This window comes from Myxocyprinus asiaticus, chromosome 15 (assembly GCF_019703515.2).
Source record: "Myxocyprinus asiaticus isolate MX2 ecotype Aquarium Trade chromosome 15, UBuf_Myxa_2, whole genome shotgun sequence".
Taxonomy (NCBI): domain Eukaryota; kingdom Metazoa; phylum Chordata; class Actinopteri; order Cypriniformes; family Catostomidae; genus Myxocyprinus; species Myxocyprinus asiaticus.
In genome coordinates, this window is record NC_059358.1 from 8,079,187 (window position 1) to 8,094,024 (window position 14,838).

At 38.5% G+C, this 14,838-nt stretch overlaps 1 protein-coding gene across 1 annotated transcript in view; it reads left to right on the forward strand.

The window, feature by feature from the left end:
- The window catches only part of LOC127453085 (zinc finger protein ZFPM2-like), a 220,931-nt gene that overhangs the window by 137,404 nt on the left and 68,689 nt on the right, over nucleotides 1–14,838 (forward strand). The window contains exon 5 of the mRNA XM_051719147.1: nucleotides 5,845–5,956. Coding sequence (XP_051575107.1) covers nucleotides 5,845–5,956 — 112 coding nt within the window. The remainder of the gene's footprint in view (nucleotides 1–5,844; nucleotides 5,957–14,838) is intronic.

Sequence of the window (14,838 nt, forward strand, 5' to 3'; positions counted from 1 at the left end):
TATCTTGAATACGTAGTGGATGTCAGAATATTTTTTTTTTTTTTTTTTTTTTTTCTGACTGCCAGTATCTTACACTTACCAAAATAATTAAATGTGTTAAATCACTTTAGTAGATTTAAGGCTTAAAATCAAAAGGTAAAACACACTTTTAATCTTCTCCTGTTCACTGTGATAGCACAAACGAAGAGTGCATAATGTGGGCAGCTTCCCACAATCTCAAGGAATGATTTCTGCTGTCCCTGTGAGCTGTAAGGTAGGTTAGAGCATGCTGGGGACCATGGCAGCGGTCAGCAGTGCTATTATCCGTTGTTTACACACAGGCCTGGAGTCAGGGTGGCTTGCAGTGTCACCAGCCACTTTCTTCTCTCCACCTCCTTCAGCTGATCAGAGGATCAGGGTATCAAGGCCGGATTAGCGGCGACTTGGGATTTGTGTGATTGGTTAATTTAGTGCGGCGATGGCGGGTCTTTCATCTATGGCAATATTTAATCAGCTGCCGCCACACAGGCTATTACAGGTTAGCTTCTTTCTGCGGGCCTCGGCGCCACTGCCATCAGCTCCATCACAATTCCCCCTGAAATTTCCAAATTATCTGTAACAGGCTTTAGCGGCTCTATAATAAAAATTAGAGCTGATTCCTGATAGAAGCTTTCGCTAGTACCAGGCCAATTATAAATAGTACAGCCGCAGCTCAGAAAAAGGTGGAAGAGAGGGGAAAAAAAAGGAAAGGGGAAGGGGAAGGAGGGAAAAAATCCAACTCTGAGGGATGTTAGCCAGGAACTTATCGGCAGCCCCTGCTTCCCTGCTCTGATCCAAATCCGACCAGCTGAAAATTTATATTAGATTGTATCACACAGGACCAAAGTCGTGGAAAATCAATGAAGGTTATCTTTTATGTTGCTGCAACTTGTGGAAATATTGATTTTCATTTTATAGTGAATTTGGAGCATCAGTTTGTAATCACTCGCTCGCTGACTACACTGTTTTGGTCACTGTATCTGTTACACATGGAGAGAGAGAGAGAGAGAGAGAGAGAGAGAGAGAGAGAGAGAGAGAGAGAGAGAGAGAGAGAGAGAGAGGAAACCAATGGAGGGAGACTAGAGATCTGTTACTAACTCACAGCGCCTCAAGTGAAGGTCTTAAATCAAGCATTATCTGTCATTAAATTACAGACACTTTTGGTTCACTTAAATATTTGTGTGACATACCAAAACAATAATTACTGTTTTATTAGGCATGCATTAATTTGCAACCTGTTTTTGTCCAGTTCTGTGTTTTTATGTTACAAAATTGACCTGGAGGACTGTTTATGATAATGTATTTTGGCAGATTTAGAGTCAACCTTTGATTCTCAGATGTTTTAAAACATCTTGGTATGAAAAGATTGCAAAAGAACGGATTACATGTTTCACATTTTGCTTAACAATATTTACCTTGATGTGTGTTTGTTTAAACATATTTGGAGTCTGTCTTTGATTTCTCAGACGTTTCAAAAACATTTAGGTGCGAAAAATAACAAATTGCATATTTCACTTTTTCTTTAACAATATTGATTTCCTTGAGGAGAGTTTATTTAAACATACGTATTTAGAGTTCGTCATGGATTTTTCAGATGTTTTAAAAGCATTTTGGTGTGAAAAATATCAGATTGCAACTTTCACATTGTAATATTTACCTTAAGGAGTGTTTATTTGAACATTGATTTTTCAGATGGTTAAAAAATAAATAAATAAATAAACATGTGGAAACAAATAACAGATTGCATGTTTCACATTTTACTTAACAATATTTCCCATGAGGAGTGATATTGAAACATATTCAGAGGCTGTCTTATTATTATTATTATTACTATTATTATTATTATTTTATTTATTGTTTATTTATTTTATTTTTTTCAGATGTTTTAAAAGCAATTTGGTACAAACTAATGTGACTATAGCTCATACGAAAACATACAACTTTTGTTCCCATTGAGACAAACCAATCAACAAACAGAATTTCAAATAAACAGAATACAGGCATCACATTTTAGGTAGCTTTTCAATCAAGACTAATTTACATAAGGAAATGTCAGAGAACAAACTGTGTTTGTTGGTTGGTTGATTTTTCTCTAGGGCAATAGAAGTCGTAAGTGTTTACACAAGACAAATCATAAAATTTCTTATGATTACTGATTGACTCGTACAAATTATTACCAGTTCAAAATGAGACTGTGTTATTCAAACAATAGCAGGTAACACCAAATACTATACTGCATTTGTAAATGAATTGTCAGTTTCCATAGATGCAATGTATTTCAAAGTGTTTATAAAAGATCAACTAAGTGCAGAATAGCATGCCACCATACTACTCTTACTATTATTGCAGTATGCGGTATGTATAACCTACTTTGAGCAGTATTCAAATATTCTGTATGCATTACTAAATTTGCCAAAATGTGAAGTGTTCAAGAATGCATACTGCATGGAATACTGTATCCTACAATGCAATGTTCTTGACTTGACCTTCCATTTCTAGTGTGACGAAGAACTAAAAATAAATATCGATTGTATTCTTTATTTTTTTTTGGTTCAATATTTGATGGATATTTGACCTTCCATTTCTAGTGTGACGAATGAACTAAAAGTAATATCGATTGTATTTTTTATTTTGATATTTTTTTTGGTTCTGTATTTGATGGGACTGCCAAAACTGTCATTCTTACTCAAAATTAGATTAAACTACTAAACAATTTCCACTATGAAATCTGGAAGCCACTAACATGCAATGCAATGAGGTCATGTGACAACAATGTTGCAGATTACTATTTAAAACATTTAGCGTTGATTACTGTTTCACTTACTAGTGTTGAAATAGGAGGCAGTATACAGTATATAGCAGTATGCAGTAAGCAATACACTAGTATTGCATTGTGAACAGAGTCTATATACAATATTTGTGAATAGTAGGATTTGAGATGTTTGATACACATCTATAGCATTTCATAAATTGAATGATATTAAAATTCAGAAGAAAAATAACCATGCATCTCTTCATTAGCTGCTATTGCTGGGAAATTTCTGGGCCATAAAACTGTTCCCCAGAGACACAGAGTAAGAGAGACAGACAGGGAGGACCTTTGCTTCTGAATAAGAGATGACTCCAGACAGTGGGGATCAGAGAAAGGGTTAATCCGATTCTCATTTTAGATAGTTGTCGTGGCAACAATCAGACGGTCTCTGGTGCTCTTTGACAGGTAAAATTCTCAGGTCAGTCTGGTTATAAGACGTTATTATATGGCTAATTTGAGATGTGAAACGGGAGCCGTCTTAAATGACCGAGGCTTCTCTGTCTTGCTGCCAGCGTGGGGAAGGACACCCGGACATACTTATTATTTAAAAAGTAATATTCTGTCATCATTTACTCACCCTCATGTGGTTCTAAGACTTTCTTTCTTCCATGGAACACAAAAGTAGATGTAAGGCAGAATGTTCAGTCTCACTCACCATTAATTTACTGTGCATTTTTTTCCCATACAATGAAAGTAAATGATGACTGAAGCTGTCAGTCAGCCTCACATCTTCTTTTTGTGTTTTCACAGAAGAAAGAAAAGTTAGAATGGTTTGGAATAACATGAGGGTGAGTAAATAATGGACAGCAAAGTTTAAAAGGAGAGCAAATGTAGAAATTCAATTTTCTGCATCCTAAAGGGATAATTTTCAGGAGTAGGCGGTACTAGAGAGCGTTTTCTAAAATCGGCATTTTCAGTGGAGGAAAATGCCATTTCAGCGTGGATGAGAGACATAAACATAGCGAACTGATGAGTTTTTAATTTTCAACTAAAAATGTTTTAGAGACTTTTGACATGGGCCAGCAAGCAGCCACCTAGCAACCACCCAAAACTCCCTAGCAACCACTCAGAACACATTAGCAAATGCATTGGAGAACACCCTAGCAACTGCTAGTAACCACACCTTAGCAACCACATAGCACATAGCAACACCCTGGCAACCACCCACAACACTCTAGTACCGTGGTGGCGAGTTTTGAAAGTTTAAAAATCACATTTTTCAATTGTTTATATTCACATGTAGGGTATGTGAGCGAATTACAACAGATCAGCACATGCAAAAATGCACAGGAGATGTGGACTCAGGAAAGGAAATGATGTCACGTGAGCAGAGTGTGACTTCTGCCCATTTTCACTTAGCTCAACTATTTCTGCTGCACTCTAATGAAGGTGTGCCTGGGGCGTCCCATCTAATGGCCCAGAAAGACAGACATTTTGCCTGCCAGTAATGGGCTACTGTAACAGCTGTCCAAGATCTCCACCAATCCTGCCTCGGAGTGAAGCGAAGAGGCTTTCATTGCCCTTTAAAAAATCAATTTGAAAAATGAAATAGAATAAAAACTCGTATCGAGAGAACAGCCGGGCAGCAGCAGCCGGCCTTTCTTCACAAAAGGGTGTGAGTGCATTTTAGTAGATTTTTTTTCTATTTAACTGCTTTCAACCTTATAGATAGAACTTAAAGCACCACGTTTCGACCCCAACCAGAAAAGAAAAATTGCGTTACACATTCAGAATAATTTGCCGGAGCATTATGAAACGTAACCTCAATCGGCCTTTGAAATGGATACTGATTCTTTAAATTCTTCACAGCCCGTCGCAGGAAATAGTGAGATGGCAGCGATAGGAAGGTACAGCGTGGCCAAAGTTCAGTGCTGAGCGCTCGCCTTCTCTCCGTCCACATTCTTTTTGCAATTCCCAGGCATCTGAGATCAGGCTGTAATCGGAGAGATCAGAAACTCTATCGTTGGAAAAAATTAAGGCAGATAATTCCACACTCTCTGGAGTTAAATTAGAGACAACGCAGGGCTGCGGGGGTCACTGCGGTTGAGGGGTTATTGATACTGAACACTGAAAACAAGCCATCAAACTCTAGAAACTGCATGTAAAGGTTCACTTTTATTTATTTATTTATTTTGCAGGATTAAAGGTTTAGTTCATCCAAAAATGAAAATTCTGCCATCATATACTCACCCTTATATCATTCCAAACCTTTATGACTTTCTTTCTTCCATGGAACACAAAAGGAGATGTTAGGCAGAATGTTAGGGACTGACAGCCTCACCATTGTATGGAAAAAAAGATGCAATGAAAGTGAATGGAGACCGAGGCTGTCAGTGCCTAACAATGAGCAAATGATGACAGAATTTTAATTTTGTCTAAAAATGCATGTCTAAATTTGGTCAGTCCAATTGAACCAAGTCAAACTTTTCACAGACTATTTTTTTTAAATGGGAAATTCTGTCATCATCTACCCACCCTCATGCCCTACAAACTTTGTATGACTGTTAAAATGTCAGTTTTTTTATGCAACAAAAATGTACAGTAATCACTGTCATAATTGCAAATGCAATTTTGATGGGTTTATTATTTTAAAAAAATTAAAAATTATATGTTAGGGTAGGACTTGAACCCTGGCCTCCTTGCATGCTAATTGAAAACTATACCACTAGACTAACACGTCTACTTAGCTGTTAAAGGAACAGTTCACCCAAAAATGAAAACACTGTCATCATTTACTCATCCTCATGTTATTCCAAACCCATATAACTTTCTTTCTTCCTCATCTTTCACTGTCTTTATTTGAATTTTTTTTTTTTTTTTATTAAATAAAATAAAAATATGCAAAGAAAATGAGCGGTGACTGAGACTAATATTCAGCCTAACATCACCTTTTGTGTTCCATGGAAGAAAGAAAGTCATAGGGATTTGGAAAAAATGCCTCCAATTGCTAAACTGTCCCCAAATAAACTAATGATAAGTGTGTGTGTTTGTGTGTGTTATCTCCACCTCTGCAGAAGACGAAGTCATATGTCCCACTGGTGTTGAACACAGGCCCCAGGTGGCTGCAGGATGTCACTTGGCAGGGAACAGATGACAACAAGAACAACTGTGTGGTTTACAGCAAAGGTAAGAGGACACTTTATCTGCCCCGTAACACACAAAACACAGCAGCTCCACACACTTCTACTCTCTGCAGCTCTTTTAAAGACCCCAAGAAATGGCCTGATGAGTGCAGTTTTCTATCCTGTGTTGTCGTTTACTGTATGTCCCATTCAAACAGGAAGTTTGAGCAAGGCATATTGAAGGGACCGTCCCTTTAAAAAAAAAAAAAAGGCCAACAGACTTCAGTTACCTCACAAACATGAACCATAATTTAATACTTGCAAGTTGCAGATGGTATTTGAGGGAGAGACATTCTCATTCTGGAGAGCATTTAATTGGACAAAATCTGTGTAGTGCAAGATGAGTCATAAAAACTTTTAGTTTGCTTTTTCGTAAGTGAAAGACTGTACATTTTGAATGTGTGTCAACTAAAGATTCATTTGGTCAACTTTTAGGAGTACATTAGCATATTGATAGCATCAAAGCTAACAGACATGGACTAAAATCCACGAAACTCCTATTTTGATTGCATGGGGTGTTTAATTTCTGTGTGTGTGTGTGTGTGTGTGTGTGTGTGCAGCTCATGTTCAGAGAGCGATGTGTTTAGTGCGGATTCAGCCCCCGTGTCTTTTACATCTATTAGCAGTGCAGTCTGTAATGTATGGTCAAAGGATCACAGGTCATTGTGGTTTTGCTATGACAAATGTCATTCGCTGACATTTGCTTGTTGACATTATTTTCCATGTGTGCAAATGCATGTAAACAGTGGATGGTCCAAAGACAGATGTGACTGATAAACGCTTTCTTTAACATACACCACTAATAACTGTAGTAACTATGTCATTTTGCAAAAAACTGTGCTTACCATGGTGCATTTTTGTAGGGGAAGCATGTAAACCCTTTAATAAATACTTCAGGTCTTTAGTGACCCAGGACCTCATTTCCACCCCCTGTACTTCATCCATTTTTTGGAGTTATGTCCACACCTGTTTAGTATTCCTCAACCTTTCTCTTCTGAATAGTGTAACCAAAAAAGAAAAAAAAAGAAAAAAAAGAGGCAAAATTGCAAATAATATATATTTTTATAATTGCTTAAATACCAAAAGTGTATAGGGTCATTAAATATGTAATATATGTAATAGTGTTGCTTTTATTTTGTGCTTCCATAAATCATATTTTTATGATTAATATCTATTTCTACAGTTAATGTTCACATTAACAATCAGTATGGGGGAAAAAATGTGATCTCAGTGATTTCGACCATGGCATGATTGTTGGTGCCAGATGGGCTGGTTTGAGTATTTCTGTAACTGCTGACCTCCTGGGATTTTCACGCACAACAATCTCTAGAGTTTTCTCAGAATGGTGCCAAAAACAAAAAACAACCAGTGAGCAGCAGTTCTGTGGACGGAAACGCCATGTTGATGAGAGTGTTGTTGTTTTGTTATTTATTTTTTTACTTTTGAACAACCTCGGAGAGACTGGCTTCAAAATAATACATTTTTATGCTTAAATAGCAATCTTATAGCTACAGTCTCCTCATCTTGCATGCACAATCGTAAACGAAAAAAAAAGTCACATCCAAACTAGACCCACGTTTTAGTTTAAACCAGTTATCAACACTCTTCGAATAGCTTAGTTCTTCTAGGTCAAGAATTTCAGAGATGGGCATGAACAGATAAAATATCACCAAACAAACACCTTAGCAGAACAAGTACATCATTGCATTTAGTCATAAATTTCAGGCAAACTACAAGAAACCTGTTCGACCAATAAGAATGAATTAGCCCTAAGCCGTATGTTTTTGCGGATGATTACCCATGACTCTCCTCTGCGAAACTGTGAGTTTCCTCCCCCTCAAAGTGAACGCGAGGCAGATGTGGGATTTTTGGTTTTCCCAGTTCTCATCTTCTCATCACTGCACTGCATTGGGGGACTGATCCTCTTTACCAGTGCTTCATTTGTGCTCTTTATCTACAAATCATTAAAGTTTTGATAAGCTGTTAAAGAAGATTATGCAGTTCTTTTAAAATCGTCTAATCTTTTTGCCAGGAGACTGAATATGGGAAACAAAAAGGCTAATAACAGGATTTCGGGAGTGTTCTGTTAAGTCTCTATCATTTTTTGCCTCCTTCGTATTTATTAGCGAGAGAGAACATCTTCACTGTGAGGTCACTGATTCAGCTGTACTTGACTGTATTTTATAAAATTTGCGATTTGTGGCATCCCATTCTAGCATTCCATGTTCTGTTATTGCAATACATGTTATGTTATTGATTACATGTAAAGGACTATGTAAGGGATAATGTACAGTCAGTCGGTTGTTATCGCAAAATAAACCCAGACATGGTGATCAGGACACCGGCGTGAAGCGGAGGAGTCTTTTAACAGCCTGAAGGGATTTATTTTGTGATAACAACCTACTGATGGTACCTTATTCCTGCTATTATATGTCTCATGCCAAATAAATAAATACATGTACATAAAATATTGAATTGCATTGAAATTTTGTAACTTTGTGACAAGAAAGGAATCGCTGAACAGCTAAAGTCCACCTCCGGTTTGCATTCTGATGGTGTTTATTTTGTAATAAATGAATGGCTGAATGCTGATTGTGTATCTCATTACAAGACTAATAATTTTGCCAAATAAATAAATAAATGCATATGAAACATTGATTTGAGTTGAAATTATGTTATTAGCTTACTTGTAGAGATTGCACAGTGATCCAAGAAGCAGGAAAGATGGCTCACAAATACCCGGATGAGCAGTCTGATACGTGGAGGTTACAGAGAAATATCAATACGCTAGATGCCGCCATGGACCAATCAGAATTGAGTATTCCAGAGAGCCGTGAATTAATTCTTTTAAAAATCGTGCCTTTACCCTTCCCTGGTCTTGCAAAACTTTCAGACCCATTTAAATGACCCACAAGACCACAGATGGGTTTTTATATACTGAATGTATTAACTATTAATTGTTAAAGCTGAAGTGTGTTGAAATTTTATAAACATCATATAGTAATCACTGCTGGGATTGCAGGCATGATGTGCTAACAACTGCTTTTATTGACTATATATACAGCTATATATCATGTTAAAATCATCAAAGTACCATGATATTGCCATCTGATACCATGGTATAACTATAGTACCACCACAGTGCTTTTTTGTAAGTTTTAGCAAAAAAAAAAAAAACATGCAAGTTTCTGAGGAAGTAAATGATTCATTGTTTCCGTAATGCCTAGAATGATATCCTTATTTAGGTTACAGTGGGGATTTATTGACATTTCTCTGAAGGCCAGTATGTTCACAGTCCATTCCCTGCACACAACATCATCCTTACCATGCGTAAACTGTTTCTAAAAATATGACACGTGGTGAAAATGGGAATTGTGTGGTTGCCCTAGTAATGCATGCATTCCACAATCCTGTACAGTTTAATCTATTATATTCAGGCCTGTTGGGCGTGTGTGATTCCCTGCGGGCAGCTTCGGGCAACCGATGGAGGATTCACACTGAAAATAGAACGGTGAGAATTATCGTGGAAACTAGGGACACCAAACTTGTAGAAAAACACTGTTGTTATTTTCCTCCATCTTCTCCGGCCTCATTTAGTTCAGTTTATTTGGGTTTAAGGTCGTATCTTATATTTTTTTCTCACTAATGTCGAAACTTAAACACATCCTAACTCTGTAGTGTCATGGGATATGAGCAGGATGAAGAACTATGTTGACAATGTTTTCAAATATTATGATATTTGAGTATGTTGGTTCTTCATGGAACTTCATTGGATTATGTTTTAACAGTTCTTAATGTGCCTGTCAGACACTAAAATGACAAATTCTCACTCAGCAAAATCACATTTATTCTGTTCAAACATGGTCATCAGGCAGCTGAGCTCTCGTGCATTTGGACAGTAGATATTCAGCTCTAGTGTGTCTGATTAGTTAAAGGTCACCTAATTTTTTCCTCTAAGCCTCTTAGAAGCAGGAACAGTCAGATAGAGTGTGTCAGAGGAGTTGAGGGGGAAATTTGGCCATTGTGTGTGTGGAAATTGACCAGTGTAACGAGAGCGTTTTACATAAGCTCATAGAGCGCAGCACTCGACTAATTCACTGTGTCTTTGTGCTGGTCATATTCTGTAATTCCTCTCCATCTGATTCTGTGCAACACATCTCTATATTGTGTTTCCTGACAGTCAGACCAAAGACATGTTACCTTGACCTCCATCACTGCTTTGAACTTCTGCTTCTCTATTTTTCTCATCTACTCTCTGTTTATATTGGCACTAGGGATGGAAGTAAGGAATTTAGCATTTCTGATTCTAATATTGATTCAACTTAAAGATTCCGATCCCATAATAGTAAAATGTATCATTTCTGCGCCACCAGTGGCACCAAATGGAATTGCAATCTGTTTGAGCAGCCAGATTGGACGGACATAACAATGTTTGCTGAACCAGTGGCATTAGGTTGGAGCTGTGCTTCCTGTTTGCTCTACGGGGGCAGAGTGGAAGTGCCAGTCAAAGTATTTGGGAAACCTGTTTGGAAACAAGCAGTATTTTTTGCCATTTTTGGTGCCGTGAGTGGTGCAGAAATGAATGCTGCCATTTACAATTCTTTAAAACTTTTGAGGATGACCCTCCACCCCCGTAATAAGTTTTTCCAGACTATATACCAAACAAAAATCGTTTGCCCAGTCCCTTACAAAAATTGAGAGTTCGTGGCAAATTTTCCACAAAGTTGCCGCAAATTCGCCACTTATTATTTTCACATGCAAATGAGCTTTGTAGAAAACATGTCCATTGTTGCCAAAGGTTCGCTGCAGGTTCACCACTACTGGTGAAGAGCTGCAAACTTCTGGCAAACATTTGTAGCATATCACATGCTCCTTTGCATGTGAAAATAATAAGTGGCAAATTTGTGGCAAGATTCCGTATAGTTTGTCAGAACTCATGATGAATTTAAACTGACAAATCATGTTCGAATCGGATTCCTGAGTCTTTTTGACCAATTCACTAAAAATAATGTCTCATAAGGGTCATTCGATTGTGAATCAAACTACACTGGTTTCACTCCTATAATGGTAACTAGCTGGTACGTGATAGCTGTGCAGTGTGTAAACCTCACTCTCCTTGCCTTAAGAGATGCACTAGCGACCAACGCTAGAGGCCATGGCTTTTAAAGCCTCCTTGCAAGCGTGTCCGGCTCCCATGCCAGGGATCGCCGGTTCGAATCCTGTTCAGGGCGGGTTGAGTAGGGCCGGTGACACTGGTGCCATGACCCGGATGGGAGTGAGGTTTACGGGGGTGTGTATTGGTAGCCAGCTGGTACGTTATAGCTGTGCAGTGTGTAAACCTCACTCTCCTTGCCTTAAGAGACGCACTAGCAACTGAGGCTAGAGGCCATGGCTCTTATAGCCTCCTTGTTAGCACGTCCGGCTCCCATGCCAGGGATCGCCGGTTCAAATCCCCTTCAGGGCGGGTTGAGTAGTGCTGGTGACACTGGTGCCATGACCTGGATGGGAGTGAAGATTAGGGGGGTGAGTGTAATGGTAGCCAGCTGGTACATGATAGCTGTGGTGTGTAAAACCTCACAATCCAGGCCTTAAGAGACGAACTAGCGACCGAGGCTAGAGGCCATGGCTTTTATAGTCTCCTTGCTAGTGCGTCCTGCTACCATGGCAGGGATCACCAATTCGAATCCTGCTCGGGCAGGTCGAGTAGAGCCGATGACACCTGCATGTTTGTTGTTGCGTGAAACCAGCAAGGACAACAACAAAAAAAATGTGTTTTTGTTTATTTAGTGGCACTTAGTTTTTCCTTTTCTATTTTTCTCAATTTCTCTCCGCTCCTGTAATAATTAGCATGAAACCAGTGAGGATGACGCAATAAAAAGTGTTTTGTCTATTTGTTGTCTTTGAATTATTTTGTGACACCCAGTCTTTCTTTCTCAGATTCTCTCAAAGATTACAAGCTCACAACTTGGCTTGTAGTGGCACTGTAGATTCGGTAGCGATGCAGTTAAACTTTCAGAGGATGTCAGTGTTGAAGAACCGTTAATGGAACCAAACTTTGGGAAAATCAATTGTTTCCTGTATAAAAATAAATAAATAAAAAAAATGGAACCAATTCTCGATTCCCAACCCTAATAGGCACTAAACTGTTTCATCACTGTACAAACCGAACCTTCAAATGTATATTTATCTTCATTTCGGTGTGTCTTTGTGTAAGCGCAGTGTTGGGTGAGGGGTTTCATGCTGACAGTAAAGCGTTAGAAGACAGACACATGCCAGCTGAGTTTGGAACGACACAAAAGACAAATGCTGTCATGTTTTAAATAGTTAAGGCCATTAAATTGTTTTCGTTTCATCTTCCCCTTTGAAAGGCATGAAGGCAAAGCACACGGAGGTGCCAGGGTTATTATCTCTTATCTTTGAACAGCGGAAAATACTGCAACGCATAATAACCAAACAACTGCACACAATGTAAAATTTCATTATCAGGGTGTTAAAACTGGGTTTTACCCTGAAGGGGCCCCATCACAGCTCTGAATGCCAGCGTAATTATGTTTAATTAAAATACAACAGAGATCAACAGAATCATTTTCATTTGGAAATTATTAATGATTCTACCGTAACAATAATTGATTGCAGTGAGCCGGGCTGCAAGAACAGACGGTCAAAGAGAGAGAGAGAGAGAGAGAGAGAGAGAGACACACACACACACACACACACAGAGAAAGAATTGCATAATTCTAAGTTAAATAGATAGTTTAAAGCACACACACACATACCCTGCTTTCCAAAGTCATAAATGATGCCTTAGGAGGGCACTTCGAAGGGAGAACAATGATGATGGCCATGCTGTAAGGTCATTCCAAACCAAATTTCCAATAAAACTTACTTAAAAAGGGAGTTCACACCTGAATGGATAGCATCCGTAAACATACACTTTTAATCAGAAATCATTTTGTACAGCGAGAAGGTACAGAGAAGTACTGTGGTACCATTGTACAGTGATGGTATAATAAGGTAATATCATGGTACTTTGATATTTAAAATGGTAGTTAATGATTACCTTATTGATGTACTGTGATGTTTACATGGTACATAAAAAAATACCATGGTTTTACCATTGTACGTGTCCAAAATGCATGGTATTGCCATGCCAAATACATATATATATATATATATATATATATATATATATATATATATATATATATATATATATATATATATAAAACATGTTATTATCATGGTGTAAGTTAAATAAACATGTTATTATTATGGTGCAGTTGGTATTATCATGATATTCCTTAGCACTCGTCCAAAAAAGATAAAAAAAAAAAAAATGGTTTTACCATGGTACACATCAATAAATATTGAATTACCATGGTATACACGATCAGCCACAACATTATAACCACCTGCCTAATATCATGTAGGTCCCCCTCGTGCTGCCAAAACAGCTCTGACCCATCGAGGCATGGACTCCACAAGACCTCTGAAGGTGTCCTGTGGTATCTGGCACCAAGACGTTAGTCGCAGATCCTTTAAGTCCTGTAAGTTGCGAGATGGGGCCTCCATGGATCAGACTTGTTGGTCCAGCACATCCCATAGGTGCTCAATCGAACTGAGATCTGGGGATTTTGGAGGTCAAGTCAACACCTTGAACTGTTCGTCATGTTCCTCAAACCATTCCTGAACAATTTTTGCAGTGTGGCAGGGTGCATTATCGTGCTGAAAGAGGCCACTGCCATCAGGGAATACCATTGCCATAAAGGGATGTACATGGTCTGCAACAATCTTTAGGTAGGTGGTACGTGTCAAAGTAACATCCACATGAATGCCAGGACCCAAGGTTTCTCAGCAGAACATTGCCCAGAGCATCACACTGCCTTCGCTGGCCTGCCTTCTTCCCATGGTGCATCCTGTTGCATCTCTTCCACAGGTAAACAACGCAAGCGCACCTGGCTATCTACGTGATCTAAAAGAAAACATGATTCATCAGACCAGGCCACCTTCTTCCATTCCTCCATGGTCCAATTCTGATGCAGCATGGGCACTCTGACTGGTCTGTGGCTACACAGCCCCATACGCAGCAAGCTTCGATGCACTGTGTGTTCTGACACCTTTCTATCATGGCCAGTATTAAGTTTTTCAGCAATTTGTGCTACAGTAGCTCTTCTGTGGGATCAGACCAGACGGGTTAGCCTTCATTTCCCATGTGCAACAATGAGCCTTGGGCGCCCATGACCCTATTGCCAGTTCACCGGTTGTCCTTCCTTGGACCACTTTTGGTAGGTTCTAACCACTGCATACCGGGAACACCCCACAAGACCTGCCGTTTTGGAGATGCTCTGACCCAGTCGTTTAGCCATCACAATTTGGCCCTTGTCAAAGTCACTTACACTTGCCCATTTTTCCTGCTTCATGAAACATGAAATTCAAGAACTGACTGTTCACTTGCTGCCTAATCTATCCCACTCCTTGACAGGTGCCATTGTAATGAGATAATAAATGTTATTCACTTCACCTGTCAGTGGTTTTAATGTTATGGCTGAAATATTATCATGGCAAAATATGGTATTCCCATGGTACATGTCCATAAAATATGGTATTCCCATGGTACATGTCCATAAAATATGGTATTCCTATGGTACATGTCCATAAAATATGGTATTACCATGGGTATATGTAAAAAAAAAAAAAAAAAAATGGTATTAGCAAGATATTATCATGGTACATGTCCAAAAACATGGTATTACCATGGTATATGTTCATAAAACATATTATTAACAAAACATTACCATGATCCATGTCCAAAAACATGTTGTTGTTTTTTTTACCATGGTAGATGTTCAAAAAACATAGTATTAATAAGATATTATCATGATACAC